This window comes from Cucumis melo, chromosome 5, assembly GCF_025177605.1.
Source record: "Cucumis melo cultivar AY chromosome 5, USDA_Cmelo_AY_1.0, whole genome shotgun sequence".
NCBI lineage: Eukaryota > Viridiplantae > Streptophyta > Magnoliopsida > Cucurbitales > Cucurbitaceae > Cucumis > Cucumis melo.
In genome coordinates this window covers 16,215,232-16,236,800 of record NC_066861.1, presented here as the reverse complement: position 1 = coordinate 16,236,800, position 21,569 = coordinate 16,215,232, and the positions used below count along the sequence as shown (strand labels likewise).

The following is a 21,569-nucleotide window of genomic DNA, read 5'->3' as shown; positions in this document are numbered from 1 at the left end:
TTTTCTCCAATCCACAAACACATATGGATACTTTTGTTTCAGTTCAACATTGGGTGGAGAAATCAAACCATACACCTGTCAAGTGAGGTATACACATTATGCCAGTTGATCTATGTTCACTTTGGCAATAGGTCACAAAAGACGGATGATAAAAAATGACGATGATGACTAGGGTAGTGACTAGCCGGTTTTAGTTTTAATGTTTTTTTTCTCTTTTAGCTCTACAGCTCTAATACCATCAAGAAATATTACATTGCAAATAAGGAAATAATACAGAAAATACTCTTTAGAAGAGGAAATAACCAGCACCCAATAAACAAAAAAAAGTTCAAAAGTCTCCCGGAATATTATTCTTTGGTGAGCAAGAAAAAGAAAGCATACCGATTGGTTGGTAGCCCATCTTTCATAATAATGTGTATACCTCTCCAGAGAATTCTTTGCCATCTCTCTTCGCTTTTCTGCATCATCATACTGATGAACAGAAAGGAGAAAAACATAATCAAGATTTCTTTTTTTTTTAAAAAAAACGGAAACAAGCCTCTTCATTGACATAAAGAGTAAGACTAAAGCTCAAAGAACGAAGTACAAAGTAACGAGTGGAAATACAACGAGATTATAAGGAACAAAAAGGACCAACCCAAAATATCTAAACCAAGAAAACATGCTACAGTAAAGAAAGAGAACAGTCTATAGTAAAGAAAACGTGTAGAATCAAAAAAATCTTAATAGTCGAATTATAAATAAGATCTATTCTTGTCTCCTTTATAGTTATAACTCATTGTGATTTGAGCATTAGTCTCTTTTCAATTAGTCAATGAAAAGTGTTGTTTACATGCCAAAATAAATGAATAATAAGGTCTATAATTATACCACTCCCTCTTGCTTGGCAGTTTCATAGCGATTACATGCATAGAATCCACCTGTCCTCTCTCCATGATCAGACCATGGACCAAGGCAAAGCCTGTGAAAATTAAACAATTTGTTTTTTAAAAAAAAAGAAGTACTAAAGACACTATTAGCAAATCGCTAACTTTCCTTTCGAATAAGGGAATTTTCAAACAGGAACGAAAACAATGAAAACAATGCAACTGTGGGGAAGATAAGCTATACAACAAACTTTATAATAAAGAGAAGTAACACATCTTAAAGATTCTTATGGCACAAAATTACCAGCAGAACTCAAATTTACAAGGTGGTGTGCAAGTAAGATGCATGCATCCTTGATTTTTCTCAATTGGTCGTTTACACTTCGGACAAGGTTTGGAATTTGCCAATATCCTGAAATCAATAAAGGAATATTTACAATACTGGAAAAGATATAATTAAAATGTTACTAGAAAATGTCTAGTAATGCAACAATCTTTATTTTGTCGTAAGGAACAGATATTTCAATGAATAAACATTAAAAAAGAACATGTAATAGAAGTAAAATAATTATGTAAAAGAATAAATTTGAACGTGTTGGAAGGCTTTGAAATGATAAACTTGAATGCCAGTGTTTAGTTTCTAAGATTTTTTATTCTAATCCAACCATAACTCTGAAAGTAAGGCTTTAACTGTTAGATGATATATAATTAAATTTATCTTCGTCCACGAGCTTAAGCTTTTTGGTCAACCGGTGATTTAAGAAGTATCAGAGCAGGTGATCTAGGGAGGTTCTGTGTTCCAACCTCAAAAATGTTATTTCCACCGCATTTAATATTAATTTCCACTTGTTGGACCTTTCCCATATTTCAAATCCACCAATGAGGGGATGTTAGATGATATATAATTAAATTTATCTTCACCCGCATGGTAAGTTCAACTATTCAAATATTTGAACACTTCCTCCTCACTTGTAGATTAGAAATTAGTAGAAAAGCTAACAAATGAAAATTAATATTTTTTGGGATCAAAGTGAAAATTGATATTAATCAAGGTGAAAGACTATTAGGGACAACCATTCACATATCTCCACAATTATATGATAATGTCCACTTTGAATATACGCCGTCAAGGCTTTGTTCTTAGTATCACACAACAGATCTCATACCAACAAAGATGTTGCTCCTCATTTATAGATATGATCTTTCTCTTTTCTATCCAATATGAACTTTGGTTACACTCTCAACAACCCACTCTTTCAACAAAATGTCATCAAGACTCCCCTCAACCCTCAACTCTCAAGTACGTTTTGATTCTACTCGTTTGAATGCATCTTCATGGTGTTCATTATCCAAATACTTTCAGGATTACTCTTCGTAGGAGATTGTGTTAAATCGGTCAGCCTTTACAGCCTCCCCACCTTGAAGTCCTATATCATCAGGCCTTCTGGATCAGCCCTCTACTTCAAACAACTTTTTGCTAAATCATGAATTATTCTTCTTTGTTCTTGGCCTGCTGCCCATGATTTATGACTTTGTTTTGGACAAATTATTTTATCATTTTGTTTGGCCTTGTATTTATGGCATTTTGTCTTGATCTTGTATTGAGATTAGGAACCTAGTATAAGGGTTTTGTTTTCGCTTTTTGGATGTGATGAGGGCGCTAAGAGGTGTCAACCTAGTTGAGATGTCTGGGCACCTGCTAATCCCCCATTGCTCTTTGTATAACCCTCATGTACTTGAGCTTTGTCTCTCTATATTTCAATATTAATAATAGTGAGACCCATATCTTTTTCAAAAAAACTCTCAAGTCTCAAGTAGTCATCTTAGCTTTTACCTAGGCTAACTCCTCTGCTTTTACCTAGGCTAACTCCTCTTCTTTAAACCACATCACTGATCTAATGGAGATCAATCACAGGTCTCCACATGACTTTGGTTACACTCTCTACAATCCTCATCACAAACAAAATGTTATCGAGCCTCCCCTCAAGTATTCATCTATTTATCTAGCTTTTATCAGATCAACTCCTCTTTTGGAGCACATCACTTGTCTAAAAGAGATGAATCATTAGATCTCCACGTGATTATTTCATGGAGGCTCAAAACTTCAACACATGAGGATTTTACCAACAAAACTAAGCCTAGGGCATAGCCATATGCTCGACCTCAATCCTAATCACGTGCCAAGAAATGGACCATTTTACTAAATCAATCTACCACATCCATAATTGCATCTGTTACGAAATCAACAATTAAGCAACACAAAAACGTTGACACACAGATATACGTGGTTCACTAACAGTGTGTTAGCTTATCTATTATTCTCATTGTATAATTCTCTTCTACTTTGAGTAACGAAGCTCATCTCCTTTTCAAAGAAGGAAAAAAACAGAGGGTTAGTTACGTCCACAAGGTAGAGGTAGAACAATTTTATTAGACAATTTTTTCAAAAATATAATACAACGCCATTAGGTTAGAGAGTTTATATATTGCACTTCTCTCAACCCCAGAATCAAAATCGTAAATAACTCATAAATAAGTACATGTGCTAGGTTGTTCGTAGCGCCGCATACCGAATTTAAGGCATTGCAACAATATTATATTCTCCCTAAGTTTTTGGTAATCCCAAGATATTTGACAAATTTTCGCAAATGATTGAAGGGATAAATAGAGGAGAGTAAAAACCAGCATTTGAAGATGTTCCCTTGGCCATTTGACAAATTCAACATTGGACAATTATTTGTATCTTTGTGGAGTCATGACCAATAAATAGTGCAGAAACTAGCTCAAAGGTTTTATCTTGCCCAAAATGTCCTGCCAAGCTTCCCCCAACTGTGCTTCTTTTGTAAGAGCTTCTTGAAGTGTTTAGAATACAAATTTGCTCCCCCTTAAACAGAAAACCATTCACTATGTAAAAATCTTGAACTCTCAAGCAATGAGACATTTATAGCACACATTCGCAAAGTCACAATCACCTTCATATAAGTCTGGAAGGTAAGAGAAGGTAATAACCTCAGTGGATAAAACAGTGACTAAAGTATCCTTGTGACTAAAAGCATTGACTAGTTTATTGTCCTTGCACGATTGGTCCTTGATTACAAAGTTAAATCTTTAAATAAAAGAAATCCACCTCCCATGTATACGATGGAAATCCTTTTAAGACTATAAGTATTTCAATGAGAAATGGTCAGCCAATAAAAGAAACGCCTTGGAAAGGAGATAATGCTCAAGGCTCAAGCATATAGCTCTTGTTCATAAGTAGTCCAATTTTGTCTTAGATCACTAACCTTCTCACTGAAGTGCTCAATTGGGTGGCCTTGTTGAGACAAAACACTGCCAATTCTCAAGCCACAAATATCCACAACTACTTTTATTTAAAGTAATAAACACGAAACCGGCTTACGTGGAAACCCAAGAATCGGGAGAAAAACCACGATGTTTTTAGTTTTATTATTTTCTGATATTCATACAATAGGTACAAGAGAGAATAAATAGAAAAGTACAAAGAGATAAAAAAGGAAAGAATATTTAGAGTAAATCTTCCCAATGGGCTAAGCCCACTAATTCTAATAATTCTAACACTCCCTCTCAAGTTGGGACGTAAATATCAATGAGGCCCAATTTGCTAACACAAAAGTCGAAGTTTGGTCTGAGAAGCCCCTTGGTGAGAACATCAGTAACCTGTCAGCTCGAAGGGATGTACGGAATGCATATGCTCCCATTGTCAAGTCTTTATTTGATGAAATACCGATCAATCTCAACATGTTTAGTTCTATCATGCTGAACTGGGTTGTTAGCAATACTAATAGCAGTTTTATTATCACAAAAGAGCTTCAATGGAGTCTAACATTCCTGATGAAGATCAGACAGGACTTTCTGGAGCCAAATTTCCTTACATACTCCCAAACTCGTAGCTCTATATTCGGCCTCAGCACTGCTCCTGGCCACAACACTTTGCTTCTTACTCCTCAAAGTACCAAGATTGCCCCAAACAAAGGTACAATAACCAGAGGTAGACTTTCTGTCAACAACAGATCTTGCCCAATCCGAGTTAGTATATGCCTCAATGGTCTTTTTGTTTGTCTTTCTAAACATCAACCTTTTACCAGGTGTTGTTTTTAAGTATCTCAGAATTCTTTTGACAGCTTCCATGTGTTCCTCGTAGGGAGCCTGCATAAACTAGCTGACAACACTCACAACAAAGGAAATATCAGGACGAGTATGAGATAAGTAAATCAATTTACCCACAAGGTGCTGATATTGTTCTTTATCAACTGGAACTTGATCATCAGAGTTTCCTAGTTTACAGTTGAATTCAATAGGAGTGCCAGCGGGATGACGTCCCAACATACCTGTCTTGGTTAGCAGATCAAGGGTGTATTTTCTCGAAGACACGGAGATGCCTTCTTTAGATCTGACCACCTCCATTCTAAGGAAATATTTCAGATTTCCCAAATTCTTGATTTCAAATTCATTACCCATTCTCTGCTTAAGTTGACTGATTTCTGTCTGATCATCTCCAGACAAAACGATGTCATCCACATAAACGATCAGAACTGCAATCTTCCCTGTCTCGAAAACTTTGTAAATAAAGTATGATCAGAGTGTCCCTGACTGTATCCTTGGGACTTGACAAAAGTAGTGAATCTGTCAAACCATGCACTGAGTGACTGTTTCAAACCATATAAGGATTTCTAGAGTTTACAAACCTGTTGATCAAACTGGGCTTCAAAGCCAGGCGGAGGGCTCATGTAGACCTCCTCTACTAGATCTCCATTCAGAAAAGCATTTTTAACATCCAGCTGATATAGAGGCCAATCTTTGTTTACAGAAACAGAAAGGACTCTGACAGTATTCAACTTAGCAACAGGAGAAAAAGTTTCTAAATAATCAACACCATAGGTCTGAGTAAATCCTTTTACAACTAACCTTGCCTTGTGTCTATCAAGTGTACCATCTGTTTTCTATTTGAGAGTGAACACCCATTTTCATCCCACAGGCTTGTGTCCCTTGGGTAGAGCACAAATCTCCCAAGTGTTATTCTTTTTAAGAGCTTTCATCTCTCCCATGACAACATTCTTCCATTAAGGGCACTTTAAAGCAATATGAATATTTTTCGGTATTGTGGTAGAGTCAAGACTGGCAGTAAAAGCTCTGAACTGTGGTGAGGGATTCTCGTATGACACATAATTAGATACGGAGTGCTTTGTACAAGACCTAATACCTTTTCTCAGTGCAATAGGAAGATCAAGAGAAGGATCATACTTGTCAAGTTTCTCTGTATGACCCTGTTCAGCTTCATTGTTACTGGTTTCTGTTCTGACCTCAGTCTCATCACCACTGTTCTTTTCTTCCACATTTTCAAGAACAGCAACACCATACCTGTAATTCTCATTCATGGTATTATTAGTGCAAGGTTCAGTAGGGTTTTCCATACCTTGATCTCGAGGAGGTTTGGTGTCTTGGATTGGAGCCAGTGGCTAATTGGTAGGGGACCCGACTTCCTTTATGAGATTCCTCCTGTAATATGTTTTCCAAGGAACTTGGTTTGTGGGTAGGATTATAGGGTGAGGATCAGTGTCAGACACGGTACTAGGAGTAGGTTCGATAAATTCAAATGTGCTATTAGACTTTTCACTCACTCTCCCCCTGAAGATTGGCTAATGGAAAAATAGGGTCGGTCCTCACAGAAAGTAATATCCATAGTAACAAAATATTTCCTGGACAGCGAGTGAAAACATTTATAACCATGCTAGTGAAGGGGATATCCAACAAACACACAAGCCTGAGCCCGAGGGGTAAATTTGGTCTGATTAGGGCCAAAACTATGGACATAAGCGGTACACCCAAACACACGAAGAGGAACCTCTGAAACAAGACGAGTAAAAGGGTAGGACTCCTTAAGACATTCTAAGAGAGTCTGAAGGTGGAGATACGAGAAGGCATTCTATTGATTAAATGAGCTGCTGTAAGAATAGCATCTCCCCACAAGTATGAAGGAAGGGAAGTGGAAAGCACAAGGGAACGGGCTACTTCCAGAAGGTGACGATTTTTTTGCTCCGCCACTCCATTTTGTTGAGGAGTGTAGGCGCATGAGTTTTGGTGAACAATCCCCTTAAAGCATGAAATTCACTAAGGTTATGGTTTTGGAATTCCCGACCATTATCATTCTGAAGAATAGCAATTTTTTTATGGAATTATGTTTCAATGGTGTGATAGAAATTTTGGAAAATAGCGAAAAACTCAGATTTATCGGTGATAAGGTAGACCCAGGTAAGACGAGTATGATCATCAATGAAGGTTACAAACCACCTTTTCCCAGATGAGGTAGTGACCTTGGAGGAACCCCAAATGTCACTATGGATAAAGGTAAACAGTTGTGTGGGTTTATATGATTGTGAGGGAAAAGAAGCATGATGTTGTTCTGCCTGAAAGCACACATCACAGTAGACCCAGGTAAGCGGGTATGATCATCAATGAAGGTTACAAACCACCTTTTCCCAGATGAGGTGGTGACCTTGAAGGGACCCCAAACGTCACTATGGATAAGGGTAAACAGTTGTGTGGGTTTATATGGTTGTGAGGAAAAAGAAGCATGATGTTGTTCTGCCCGAATGCACACATCACAAGATAACAAGGAGACATCTATTTTAAGAAAGAGATGGGAAAACAAATATTTCATATATGTAAAGTTCGAGTGACCTAATCAAAAATGTCACAACATAAAGTCATGTTCAAAAGTGCTAAAATAGGAAGACAATAAACTAGTCGTAGAGATACTACTACCGAAGGTATCATCATTAAGGATGTAAAGCCCCCTGCTATGCCGAGCAGTGACAATCGTCCCTCCCGAATTCAAGTCTTGAAAGCAAACAAACAAGTCCTGAAAAATTCTGGAGGGAGAAACCATAAAAGAGAACTATTTGTCCTTTCCCAGCAATCGGGTTTAAGAGCCATTAAGTATCCAGATTTTCTCATTACCGGCATAAGGGGTATAATAGACAAAATGCTCCGAGAAACCTGTCAAGTGATCTGTGGCCCTCGAGTCCAAAATCCAAGGATTCGTCCCATCAACACTAATAAGGCCAAGGGACTGAGACATACTTGATTGAGCAATGGCATTTAGAGTAGAAGAGCTGGTCTAACTAGCAGTAAGGCCAATGGGCTAAGAGGTGCTGGCAGTCTCCCTAACATCGGTACGCCCTGAGTTCTATTGCTCGTTGGAGGAGCGTTTGTTACCTCTTGTGGGCCGATCGTGGAGTTTCCAACACTGATCCTTGGTATGCCGTTGTTTCTTGCAATGCTCACAAACGAGAATTGGTTTCCCATTATCATGGGTCAAGGATCGAGCACTAAAGGCAACAAAGTTAGTTATATAATTTGAAGGCACGTTAGGAAGCAAAATTACCGGGTTCTTGGAATACATCGGTAGATCGGTCTATGCCAAGTATGTACTAACTTCAAAAACAGCTCTCCTGTAGGTTTGATTAATCCCAAAATCATGAACATATGGCTGTCCATAACCAAAGGGTGCCGATGACTCACCCGCTTCAATCCCCGATCTATTATGGTGTTGGTCAGCCCTGTTCCTGTAGAAGAAAGGTTGCTGTAAATGGTTAGCGGACAGATTTTCACTGCTGAACAGATTTGACAGTTTCAAAGGTTGCTATCCGACGGCGATGGGCGGGGGATGACCGAAAGGGTGAGACGGTTGGACAGGCGACAACACGTAAAAGCAGATGGGATGGGCGGTGAGATCAACGGACACCGGCGCATGGGCCCATACGCCCGACAGAGGCGGCGCGTGAAGTGGTTTCGGACCGGAAGGTTGTGTGGATGGCGGCGAGGGTTGGCCCATTGGATAGATCGACGCCGTCTGAATCCGTTGGAGTAGTTTTTCCATGGTGGTGTCCACGGCGGCGGCTGTTTTGGTCCAAGTGATTCCTAAAATTTTTTCTAGGGTTTCGTTGTTGCCTTGATCTAATACCATATTGAAAGCAATAAACACGAAACCGGCTTACGTGAAAGCCCGAGAATCGGGAGAAAAACCACGATATTTTTAGTTTTATTATTTTCTGATATTCATACAATAGGTACAAGAAGGAATAAATAAAAAAGTACAAAGAGATAAAAAAGAAAAGAATATTTAGGGTAAATCTTCCCAATGGGCTAAACCCACTAATTCTAGTTATTCTAACAACTTTAAACGAAAGTGAAAGGAAGATTGGGTCATTTCAAAATAGAGCTGGTACTTAAATTCTTTTTAATGCAATCAAAGGTGACTTGTTGCTTTCCACCCCACAAAAAATTTTCCTTGTTCAAACAATCAGTAATAAGGGCTGCACAGAGCTGAAGATTTTTGATAAACTTTCTATAAAATGAAGTCAATCCAAGAAAATCTTGGATATCTTTTATGGCTATTAGATTCACCTTTACTTGATGTTGGCCCATTAAGAAATCAAGGAATGAGATCTCCTTCACAAGAAAGAGACACTTCTTGTTGTTTATATATAATTCATCAGCTGTTAGTCCTTGCAATAAGGAATGGAGATGCTGTTAATCTTCCTCGATATTCTTGTTATACGCTTATTGTCAAAATACACAACAATAAACTTGTGATGGAAAGGATGTAATATTGGTCCATTAAGTGCATGAATGTGCTTGGAGCTTTGGATAACTTGAATGACATTACAAGTCATTCAAATATACCATTTTTTTTCTTTTTCTTTTTCTTTCCTTTTCTTTTCTTTTTTTTTTTCTTTTCTTTTCTTTTCTTTTTTTTAAGAAAAAGACCCTCTTCATTAAGAAAATGAATACAAGTCATTCAAATACATCTTTATTTTATTTTATTTTTTAAGAAGCAGTCTTCCTGGGACGATTATTTTGACATCTTCCACTCATCTTTGGGCTAACGGATCTGGTGGTATCCACTTTTCAAATCTACTTTTGAGAAGCCATAGAGTGTAGTCTCTTAACCAAAGTTGGTACAATTGTGAAAACAAGCACTAGAAAAAAAAAAAGATTCCTGGGATATTTACTAGAACCCTAAAACCAACCACGTGAACTGAAAGTTCACGTTCACTCGCAACAAACCCTATACCACAAAGAATTAGGCTCCAGAAAGAAATGCCACAACAATTTCATCAACAAAGTCTCATTACACAATCTCAAGGTGCCAAAACCTAAACCTCCAAGCTCCAAAGGCTTTGAAACCACCTCCCACAGATCAGACTAATCGTCCCCTCCTTTGAAAAGAACCTTTTCCAAGTAGATAGTTATTTCTGAACTTTCTTTCCCAAACAAAATTATATGAAACAGCTAGAACAATTGAGAATAAAAAGTAAAGGGCGTCACAATAATAATAATTGACACAATAGCCCAAAAGGAAGTATTTAAGTAGAAAAAACTCCAAACAACCTCACAAGACTCCTGAACACCCTAAAGACAAACGTCAACATTGGGAGGATGAGAAAATGTAACAAATACGATACGCCATTTACAAAAATTGATGGAATGGTCTCAACCATATCCTTAAGGTTTTTTCCTTTATTTGTTCACCATTAACATTCTTCAATTTATTACGTTCATGAAGTTTTCAACAGCCTCAATTAATTGTGAAATTGAACAGGACATCTAAATTGTCAAGAACCAATTACATACCAGTTCATATTTTCCGACTCAGCACTATTCTTCAATATCCATCTAGCTACAGTGACACAATCAACAGGACGATGAGCTTCCTCAGTACACTGCGAAAGGACATATATTGTGATAATGATTTAGAATGAAATTTACAAATCATTTTTCTAAATAAGGAAACGCATAACACTGTTGAATGAAAAAGTTCCAAGACAATATACCAAAACCCACAAATTCCCACAGATAAAACAAAAATAACAGAAAAAAAAAGCCTAACCCAATCAAAGTAGATTATGGAACTTAAATTACAAAATACGTAGACAATGAAGAACAATGAAACTTAGCCAAATCCAAAACATCCCCAAACTCTATTCTTGAGATTAACTACATTACTTTTCTCCAACTAGTCTTAAACAGATTCTTTAACAGCTTCGATTCCAATCATTTCCGCTCTACCTGAAAGACCATGTTGCCATAATATTAGTATCATCAGTAAATCATAAACCCAGGAAACATGAACCTACTTGCCCAGAAAATCCCAAAAATTTCTACTCCTCTTTTAGCATGTGCAGCAAATGGTGTCTTTTTCTTTCTTTCTTTCTTTTTTAATTTTGTCTGATTTTATATTAAATTTCACATTTTCATTTGTTTTGGGAAAAGAACACATAGTGTAAATTGTTTGACTGTATGTCAAAATAATCATTGACAAGTCTGTGTTTTTGCGTTTTAATGCATGTACATCACAGCACAGTCAGCTTGTGCAGAGCAGAACTTCCACTGGCCCATAGGTGATTTTGTGGTTTAATTCTTGTACAATGTTTTTGTGTACTGAGTGGAATGAAATAAACAACTATTAAAAACCTTCCGTCTCCTTGGGCTCTTAAATCAAACTAAGAACCTCAATAATCCATTCCACGGCATGATTTGCCTGCAGATCATCAATATAAGGGAACGAGTCTTTACAATTACTATGTAAAGAGAAGAAATCTCGAGTAGATGAGGTCTACATTCAGCGACCCTATTTCCCTTCAGTTTCTTGAGGATTAGAAGATGTAGGAATCATTTGGATGATCTCATTTTCTAAAAATGTTGCAATACCTTCATTAAGTCAGATTTCAAAATGTTCAAAGGTCTTTCAAGCAACTGATAGGCTATACTGTTCTCACCAGGCTGACTTCAATTTCCCACCTCCGCCTTTGTGTAGCTTCTGTTCTACAAATGGGATTCAAGGCATTACTTCCACTACTTTTGTGGGGGAACATCCATATTATCAAGACCCCCAGGTTCAGCGTACTTCTAGCAAAATAAACCTACAAGTTCATTCTATATGATCCTCCATAGAAGAGAGAGAGAGATCATACTTTTCCTTAGAGAAGCCCATTGGTGGATAAAGTAATCTAACCATAACAATTCTCTGAAATTGAGATATAATGATCAATATAGATGATAATTACAGTATTTATTTTAAAAAGGAAACAACCTCGTTTATTTTATCAATAAATATTGAGACAAAAGCTCAAAATACAAGAGAATTATACAATGAGCACTCAAACCAAGAATCAGGAGGTGCACCTCGGCATCTCAACTAAGTTGACACACCCTTAGCACCCTCATACCTGATAAAAATTCAAAACACTAGTAATATCCAAGTGCAGGACTAACCATAGCCAATAGAACTCAAAAAAAACTTAAGAAGCAACTTCTATCCAGTTATGTTGAATAAAAAATCTAGTTAATAAATAGTATGAAGCTGACTCACATTCCAGCAAAAGCTATAGGAGCATCTGCAAGTAACATCATAGCTTCCACTTCCAACTATAAAATCTACAGCATAATCACATCCTGGAGCAGGGCACCATTTGGTCTACAAATAAACCGAAATATGGCATTAGCTATGCCTAATGTGAACACCAACTTTGCTGAAGAAAACGTCCAACGTAACTGGATAATTATCATACATCAGAAGTATTTAAATGGAAATATAATCATTGAGCAGGAACAGAAATAATTTATGATATTCTTCTTAAATAATTTTTGATGCTTTCGAAATGAAAGATTTCAAAATCATATAAATGTAAGATTGAGCTCATCTTCAATTCCAATGCATGATTTATTTTATGTTGGATGGCTTAAAGAGGCAAATTTGTGTATTTTCAGCAGCTACTTCATGTTTAATCAAATGCAAAGTTGGGCGTTCTTACTGTTTTAGGTTGTTAGGTAGCTAGAGTCATCTGGGAAGTTGTCCTCTTTCTGAGATTTTTATACTTTCCCGGTCCAAGTTACAGTTTTGATTTGGGAGGCACTTTTCTCTTAAATTTAATTGTTGAGGCTTTGCTAATTTTGTTGTATTCCATCTATTCTTGAATTTTCTGTTTCCATGTATTTTGAGCATTAGCCTTTTTTTTCATTATATCAATGAAAAGTTTTTGTTTTCCTTAAAAAGAACAAGAGAAATTAAAACCTTTTCATTGATGGACGGAAAGAAAGAAATAGTTCAAAGAGAGAACCTTTTCACATCCCTAAGTGAGGTGTGGGCTTCCGTAACTAAGTATTTTGTAATTTACCCATTATATCTCATTTTGTTTGATTGGAGGAGGTTTTTTCCAGTTCACCTCCATTTTTGTGGGCTTTACTTTTTTTTTTTTTGGTTTAAACTCTTGAATTCGACTAGTTTTCTCTGTGAATGTTTGTTATTCATTAAAGAATATCTTAAACTATCGATTATCCTAAAAGCTTAGGCTAATGGACCGACAGAAAATTAAAATATTATAGCATCTAACATTCCCTCTCACTTGTGAACTTGCAATATGTAGGTATAACAAGTGGGAATCAATGAAAGCAATAAAAGAGCAAAATTGAAAGCAATACGGTACTTTTGTTCATATTATTTTCTGATAAATACAATAGCAGCAAGAGAGAAAATAAATAGAATAGTACAAAGAAATAAAAAAGGAAAAAATAATTAGGGAAATCTCTCATTATGAGCTAAGCCCACTAACTCTAATAGTAATCAATAAGAAAATATCATTACAAGAGTTTGAACACAAAACTCTTGGGACCGTTTGCTCTAAGATCATCTTAAATCAATGAATGACCAAAAAGTTTACACTAGTGGGATTAGGTAAATTAAATATTATATCTGTTAGAATTAGTAGGCTTAAACCCAAGGAAAGATTAACCCTAATATTGTTTCCTTTTTTATCTTAAGCTACTTGTCTATTTATTTTTCCCTTATTGTATCTTTTGTTAATACGAGACAATAATACAAATGTCAGATCGTGGTTTTTCTCCCGGTACTCGGGTTTCTATGTAACTTGGTTTTGTATTTTCTTTACCGCTTTTCATATGGTATCAAAGTGCGGTAAAGACAGAACCCTAGACACCAATATTGATGAAAACCCATAGATTGAGACTACCGTCGCATTGCTGCCGCCATGGAAAAACTGTTCCGACAGCTTCAAACGTCGCCAATTAGCACTCTGAGCCCACCCTTGGAGCCAGCCGCACTGCTTAGTGGAGGAAAACTAACGCAGATGGCAAGTACGTCTGCCCACGCCCCGCCACTGCCTAGTGTCATAAGCATGCTTGTCCAGGGTGTTGTTTACTTATGGTTGCATGCCCAAACATCCTCAAATCATCCTGTCTTTATGTTTAGTACTTTAGTCTATCGCTTTCCTTTTGATGTCAGTGACCTTGTAAGTGTCATTTTGCATTTTTCATATGCAAGCCCGCCAAACCTAAAAATGTTTAAACTGTACTATAGGGGAAACCCATTAGTTGAATCTCCAACCAAACCTTATCGTACTCTTTGCAATCTAAGTTTTTTTTATAATTGACAGTCTTCAATGCTTTATTCAAATGATGTTTACTAAGCTTTTCTTTCTCTATCATTTTATAAAAGCATTTTCTCTAAAAACTTGAAGGAAGGCTACATCGTACAGTGATCTTGCCCGTGAATTTTTAGTTTTCATACGACTGACCTGCTCGCAGAATTTGAGCAAGTGTTGCACAATCGCCCGTCCTGCGTTTGAAAGATTGCGACGATTGTGACAAGTGGTATCATAGCCTAGTTGGCCTATTGTCAGTTAAGACATAAACATGTCCACAGCAAAATAATTGGGCAAGGCCCATGTAGATCAACTGGTAAAGCTTGAAAAGCAGATGCTTTACCTAGTAGAAGTTCCCGACTTCGTCCACTTCTTGGAAACCCATACTCAAGAAAATTCCGAGAAAACCGACGCCATTGATGCGGTGACCGATCGCCTCGACGGATTACCTATACAAGAGTTGTTGACAAGGATCGACACTTTAGAGACAAAATTTGTAAGAACTGGAAACTACGAGCGTGGGAACAGTTCGACGGGCTCAATTGCTGATATAGAAGAACATGTTGGTGAACTAGATAGCTCCCAGAAGACGATCATGGAGATCATAAACGACATGTTGGAGGATTTTTTAGCTGCCCTCAATGTCGTTAGGAATGAAATTGCAAACGTGAGCACGAGGGTGAACCTCACGATGGCAAACCAAGCTCCAGCTAGAGGAGCAATTACAGTTAGCAGAATAAAGATCCCTGAACCTATGCCCTTCTGTGGGACAAGGGATGCAAAAGCCTTGGAAAACTTTATCTTTGGTCTCAAGCAATACTTCAAAGCCATGAACACAGAAGAAATCAAAGTGACATTGGTGACTACGCATCTGGCTAAGAATGCAAAGTTATGGTGGAGATCCTGAGATGTTGATAACCAGGAAGGGCATTGCACAATAGACACTTGGGACAATTTAAAGAAAGAACTTCGTTCGCTATTTTTTCCTAAGAACATTGAAATCCTTTCTCGACGTAAATTGCGTGAATTAAAACACACCGGCAACATTCGAGAGTATGTGAAACAGTTTGCGAGGATGATTTTAGATATACACGATATGTCAGAGAAAGATAAGCTTTTCTATTTTGTCGAAGATCTGAACCGTTGGCGAAGACCAAGTTGTACGAACAAAGGGTCCAAGACCTCACGTCTGCATACGCTTGTATGAACAAAGGGTCAAACGATTGTTTGATCTATCCAACAACTCTGAAAATGTGAGACGTCACCAAAATTCCTCATCTGGAGGAAACAATAATAGTTGCACGAGTTCTCCTAAAGCTGTTGGGGAGACAAACATCCTAGTGGGGTCGTAGGCCTTTCCAGCCAAATACATGAAACACATGGCAAGGACTCAATAATCAGAACACATATAACCGTCCTCTCGTTTGTTTCATATGTAAGGGACCACATCGGACGAGAGAATGTTCGAATCGAACTGCATTTAATGCCTTTCAGGCCTCTTTAACCTTAGATTTGGATGATAAATCAAGTCAAGAAGAAGGCGAACTTGCTCAGACACAAGAAGGTGATAATCATAGAATGGTGGCTTTGAAATTCTTATCATCTCTCCAAAAGAAGGTGGGAGAAGACAAGTGGGCCGATAAAAAGGGGTTTAATGTATGTTGACACTTGGATCAACCAAAAACCAACCAAAAGTACTATGGTCGATTCCAATGCAACTCATAACTTCATAACAAAAACAAAACCCAGGTGATTAAGTCTTCGTTGGAGAAAGACATCGGAAAAATGAAGGCCGTTAATTCTGATGCTCTACCTATAATCGGAGTTGCAAAACAAATGATGATAAAGTTCGGAGGATGGAACGGCCTTGCAGCCTTTGTGGTCGTAAAAATGGACGAATCCAATGTTGTACTTAGAATGGAATTTCTATTGGAACATCAGGTGATATTGATGCCTCTAGCCAAATGTTTAGTGATCACTGGATCTGCCCACACCATTGTGCAAACAAACATTCGACAGCCTAATGGGTCAAAAATGATTTCGACCCTACAACTAAAGGAGGGCCTCGCTCGCGATGAATCAACGCTCGTGGTCATTCCGCTTGAGTTGTTGGAAGCCTCGGTAGAGACATTTCCTAAAGACATTTTGTCTGTCTTAGAGAAGTACAGTGATCTGATGCCCGACAGTTTTTGAATATCTTGACAAGTTTGTCATAGTCTACTTAAACGACATGGTGATCTATAGCTCAACAATGGAAGAACACGAGGACCACCTTCAAATGGTTTTCCAGAAACCGAAGGAAAACCAGTTGTATGTCAAACAAGAAAAATGCTCCTTCGCACATCAACAAATAAACTTTCTAGGCCATGTGATAAAGTATGGACGAATTGGTATGGAAGAAGGGAAGATTGAGGCAATACATGATTATGGAATACTAAAGTTAGTCACTGAATTACGCTCCTTTCTCATGTTGGCCAATTACTAAAGGTGATTCTGGAGGGATACTCCAAAACAGCAAGTCTGCTAACTGAATCATTGAAAAAAGACACCAAATGGAGTTGGACCCTTGAATGTCAAGCCGCCTTCGATAGTTTAAAGCAAGTCATAATTGAGGAGCCAGTCATAGGGATTGCTGATGTGACGAAACCCTTCAAGGTCAAGACTAATGCATCCGATTAAGCGTTAGGGGTGTTCTCTTGCAGAACATACACCCCATCGCATATGAAAGTCGAAAATTAAATGCAACAGAGAAGAGGAATACAGTTTCTGAACAGAAATGCTCGCAGTGGTCCATTGTCTAAGGGCTTGGAGACGGTATTTATCGAGATTTACGTTTGTTGTTGAGACGGACAATAGCCACCTGCCACTTCTTTACTCATACGAAATTGACTTCGGAGTAGGCAAGATGCAAGAATTCCTAGGCAAGTTTGACTTTGAATTTGAACATAAGAAGGGATTGAGCAACCGATCAATCAATGCCTTGAGTAGGAAAAACGAACATGAGGCTCTATGCAAGTTAGCTCTCCTTCAGACGAGTAAGATCGATGAGTCAATGTGCGACACCCTGAGAGACTTCCTGCAAAATAACCTGTCGCCCAAACAATCATGAATTTAGCTAAGGCTGGTAAGACAAGACAATTTTGGCTAGAAGAGGGCTTACTAGTAACCAGAGGAAATCAATTGTATGTCTCTAGAGCAAGGGATCTGTGGAAGAAACTACTATATGAGTGCCACGACACTTTGTGGACTGGCAATTCTGAGTGGCAGAAGACTTATGCTTTGTTGAAAAATGGCTACTTCTGGCTCAATATGAGGGACGATGTCATGCAATACACAAAGACATGTCTTATCTGGCAACAGGATAAAGTCGAGAAAGTGAAAGTTGCTAGGCTTCTCGAACCTCTACCAGTTCTGACAAGACCTTAGGTGAGTGTATCTATGGACTTCATCACCCATCTCCCAAAGGTGGGTAACTTTGAGGTCATCTTGGTCATCGTTGACCGATTTTCAACATAGGTCACCTTCATTCCCACTACCAAGTTATGTTCAGCCGAGTTGATGGCATAGTTGTTCTTCAAATATGTTGTAAAGTTGTAAGGAGTTTCGATAAGCATCGTGAGCGACAAGGATGGTAAATTCATTAACACTTTTTAGACAAAATTATTTAATTTCTTGGGGATAAGTCTAAATATATCCTCAAGCTACATCCTCAGAACGACGGCCAGACGAAGCGATTCAATTGTATGCTCGAAAAATATCCACGCCATTTGTGGATGCAAGATAGAAAATTAGGTTCAGCTATTGGATGTGGCTCAATTCTGTTTCAATGCTCAGACAAGTTCGTCATCTGGAAGAAGCCCGTTCGAGATTGTATGCACCAGGCAACTCATATTGTCACACCTTGTTGGTCATTCCTATGCAGAAAAGAATCCCCAGGCTCACAACTTTACAAAGGAATGGAAACAGACAACAAGCATCGGTCGAGCTTACTTAGAGAAAGCCTCAAAGCTAATGAAGAAGTGGCAAGATAAGAAGCACCGTCCCCTAGAATTTCGGGCGAGAGATCAGGTCCTCATCAAGCTACGTCCAGAACAAATACGATTCCGAGGAAGCAAAGACCAGCGTCTCGTCAAAAAATACAAGGGACCGGTGGAAGTCCTCAAAAGGGTAAGGAATACATCTTATACAGTGGCGTTGCCCACATGGATGAAAATCCATTAGGTAATTCATGTGCGCAACCTAAAACTTTTCCATCAAGATCCCGACAACATGCAACGAAATGTCATTGTTCAACCAAAGGATGTATGGTCCTTCCTTTTATTTTTCTTTTTTATACAAAGCAGATGTATGGTCCTCCAATAAACCATGGAACATCCAACATTTCAATGCATGCATAATCATTATTTAAGTTATTCGTGCGTATTACAATAAAAATAAAAAATAAAAAAATTTGTAAGCATAAGAGTTCAAATTTCAAAATACCTTCCGATTGTCTTCGACGTAGGATCGAACAAAATAACGAAAGTACTTTTTTTTGTCGTCTTCAGAAACTAATAGATTTATCATATCTTGATCGATAGCAGCACCACAGGATGGATCTGGACATCGTAACATTAGACATCCTGGACCATCATTGATAGATGTGCTAATGTAACCTAAATCAAGGGCAATAAAAAGAAAAAGATAAACATTATCTTCTTTTCTTCTCTCTTTTTTTTTTTTTTTTTTGCATTGATAAGAATATCACAAGTGAAATGAAAATTTAAATACTAGCTATCGTGCTTCGGCATTTGCTAAAAATGAGGTTATTGAATTTCAAAATGTGATTGGTCAAATTTCAGAAGGTTCAGAAAGTTAAAATTCTATTATTTCTTTTAAGGACACAAGTCTCGAATTTTATTAATAAAAGGAGACTAATGCTTGAAATACATGAGAGTTATACAAAGAGCACTCAAATGAAGAGACTAAGAATCAGTAGGCACACCCGAACATCTCAACTAAGTTAACACCTCTCTCGCATCCTTATCATATCCACCAAAAATATACTAGCGTCAAAATATCAATCAATCAAAGAGTCAAACTCCTTCCCTATCCCATGAACAGTGATACAATAAAGCTATAACTGAGAATAAGTAAAGAAATTTTTAAATAGCTAGCCTATTACAATCAAGACAGAAAGTTTAACAATCAGGAAAAATAAAAACCCCCAATTTAACCTTATCTCCTAGATGCTATAAGCTTCAAAGTCTTTATTCAGCTTGAGCTGCCAACTCATAACAATCTATCCACCTCGTTTCCTTGTCATGAAATGTCCTTTGATTCCTCTTAATCACAAATCTGCAAGCAGTGCTTTGACCATGTTTTCCCATAACAATCGTTGTTTCTTCTTCAGAGAATGCCCTGATAACAACTGTTGTACATTATGACTAAAAATATTTTCAAACACCCAAATAGTTCGGAAAACTGAGAAAAATTTCTGCCAACAGTTTGGAATACGTGCAATCAAAAAGTAGATGTTGTAATTCCTCCCCTGCAGTTTTGCATAGCGGACATATAGACGGGGAAATGCAGCTGGTCAAAAGCTTCCTCTGCATTGCAGGGGAACAATTTAAAGCCCAAAATTATTATCCAGCATAGAATGGTTACCCTCCTTGGGCTGTTAGTCTTCCAGAACACTTTTTAAAGACCGGCCGCTTATTGGTGAGGAAGGAGAGAGATGAGAGGATAACGAATTTATGGAAAATTTGCCCATAGTATTAACGACCAAATTCGTTTGTCTAGGTTATCCGACAATGCCTTCCCAGAAATTAGCTCTAACAAGTCTTTGTATTACAAAATTTCATCATCTTTGAGCAAGCAGATGATAGACCATGAGGAGATTAAGAAGTACCAATGTTTCTCATACACCAATTAGGCAGGATCTAAATAAGATAGAAGATGTGGTGTCATGTTCAAGTGCGAAATCAAAATATAGAGCAATGCCACAGTCTGCATGTGAATTGATTAGGATATATCATCTTCTTGTTGAGTTGGGATTTGAAACCACACCAACAAAAATGTGTTGTGATTATCAAGCAGCACTTCATTTCACATCTAATTCAGTGTTTCTGGAGAGGAATAAAAATATTGAAGTTGATTGTCATTTTTTACGTGAGAAAATTCTACAAGGTTTGGTGTCTATAGGATATGTGAAGATCGAAGAACAATTAGGAGATATCTTCACACAAGCATTGAATGAAACACGTATAGATTATCTATGTAACAAGTTGGCATGAGTGATGTATGTGCTCCAACTAGAGGGGGAGTGTTATAATTCTATTATTGTAAATATCTTTGTTATATTTTCCTTTTTTAGGTTTTTCTACACTATTCTTATTTGGTCACCATTATATCTTGTATATATATAATTTCTTTAGTGAATGCAATGAGGAATTCTGATTCTCTCAAACCTAAGTGTTTTGCACAGGAAAAAGGGCGTTAAGACACTTTGATACCAGATGGGGAAAAGGTTTAAGGATTTTACACCAACTTGAGACTCGTTAGTAAAGCTTTTGAAAAATTTTCTCAGATGATACGAGATTTTTTTTGGGTAAAATCCAGTCCAGGCGATTAAAGGATCCACAAGTCACGGATAGCCTCCCAAATTTCAGTCTCCTCAAAAGGTCCTTCCAGGGCCCAACTTGCTTGAGTATTTAAATTTCTCCGATCCAAGCCATCAAAAGGTAAAACGACAGCTTCTTCTTTTCTAAGGAGAATACGCCCTTCTCTGTTTTTCAGCATTGAAATAACATTTTCACTCCTACGAGCCGAAGTCCATCTATGAGAAAAGCTGGAATTTTCATCCCAGTCCATTAGCTTCTCCAGCGACTATTCAAACAAGTTCATCAGTAACAAAAATGGAAGTGGAGAGCTGTAAGATTTTCAATTCTTACTACTGCATTTGGTTTCAAAAATGGGCTCTTTAATATTGAAGATCTTGATTTTTGAAAAATCCGACAAATTTAAAAAGAACAATTGAGTTGATTCATTGAGGCTTTAAATTGAGTTGATTCATTGAGGCTTTATCCGAACTCGTTCAACTTTCTGTTCAAAGTTTCTTTCTCAAAAAACGGTAAAGACGCAAGTGATACCATGAGATTGACGGAGTACAAAGCTGCTTTAGGCTGGATTCTAAGATGTGTCATGCGGAATTTTTCAAAGCATCATTCTTTTGACATGTTTTCAGGGAATGCAAAACAAG

General features: G+C 37.5%; 1 protein-coding gene across 2 annotated transcripts in view; it reads right to left on the bottom strand.

Annotated features, from left to right (window-relative positions):
- Positions 1-21,569, bottom strand: part of LOC103485827 (probable E3 ubiquitin-protein ligase ARI8) — a 45,055-nt gene that overhangs the window by 8,876 nt on the left and 14,610 nt on the right. For both annotated transcript variants that reach the window (XM_008443547.2, XM_008443548.2), the window contains exons 5-10: positions 18,812-18,984; positions 12,262-12,366; positions 10,524-10,612; positions 1,171-1,278; positions 871-961; positions 382-471 (exon numbers count right to left, since the gene is read on the bottom strand). In XM_008443547.2, the coding sequence (XP_008441769.1) occupies positions 382-471; positions 871-961; positions 1,171-1,278; positions 10,524-10,612; positions 12,262-12,366; positions 18,812-18,984 (656 nt within the window). The remainder of the gene's footprint in view (positions 1-381; positions 472-870; positions 962-1,170; positions 1,279-10,523; positions 10,613-12,261; positions 12,367-18,811; positions 18,985-21,569) is intronic.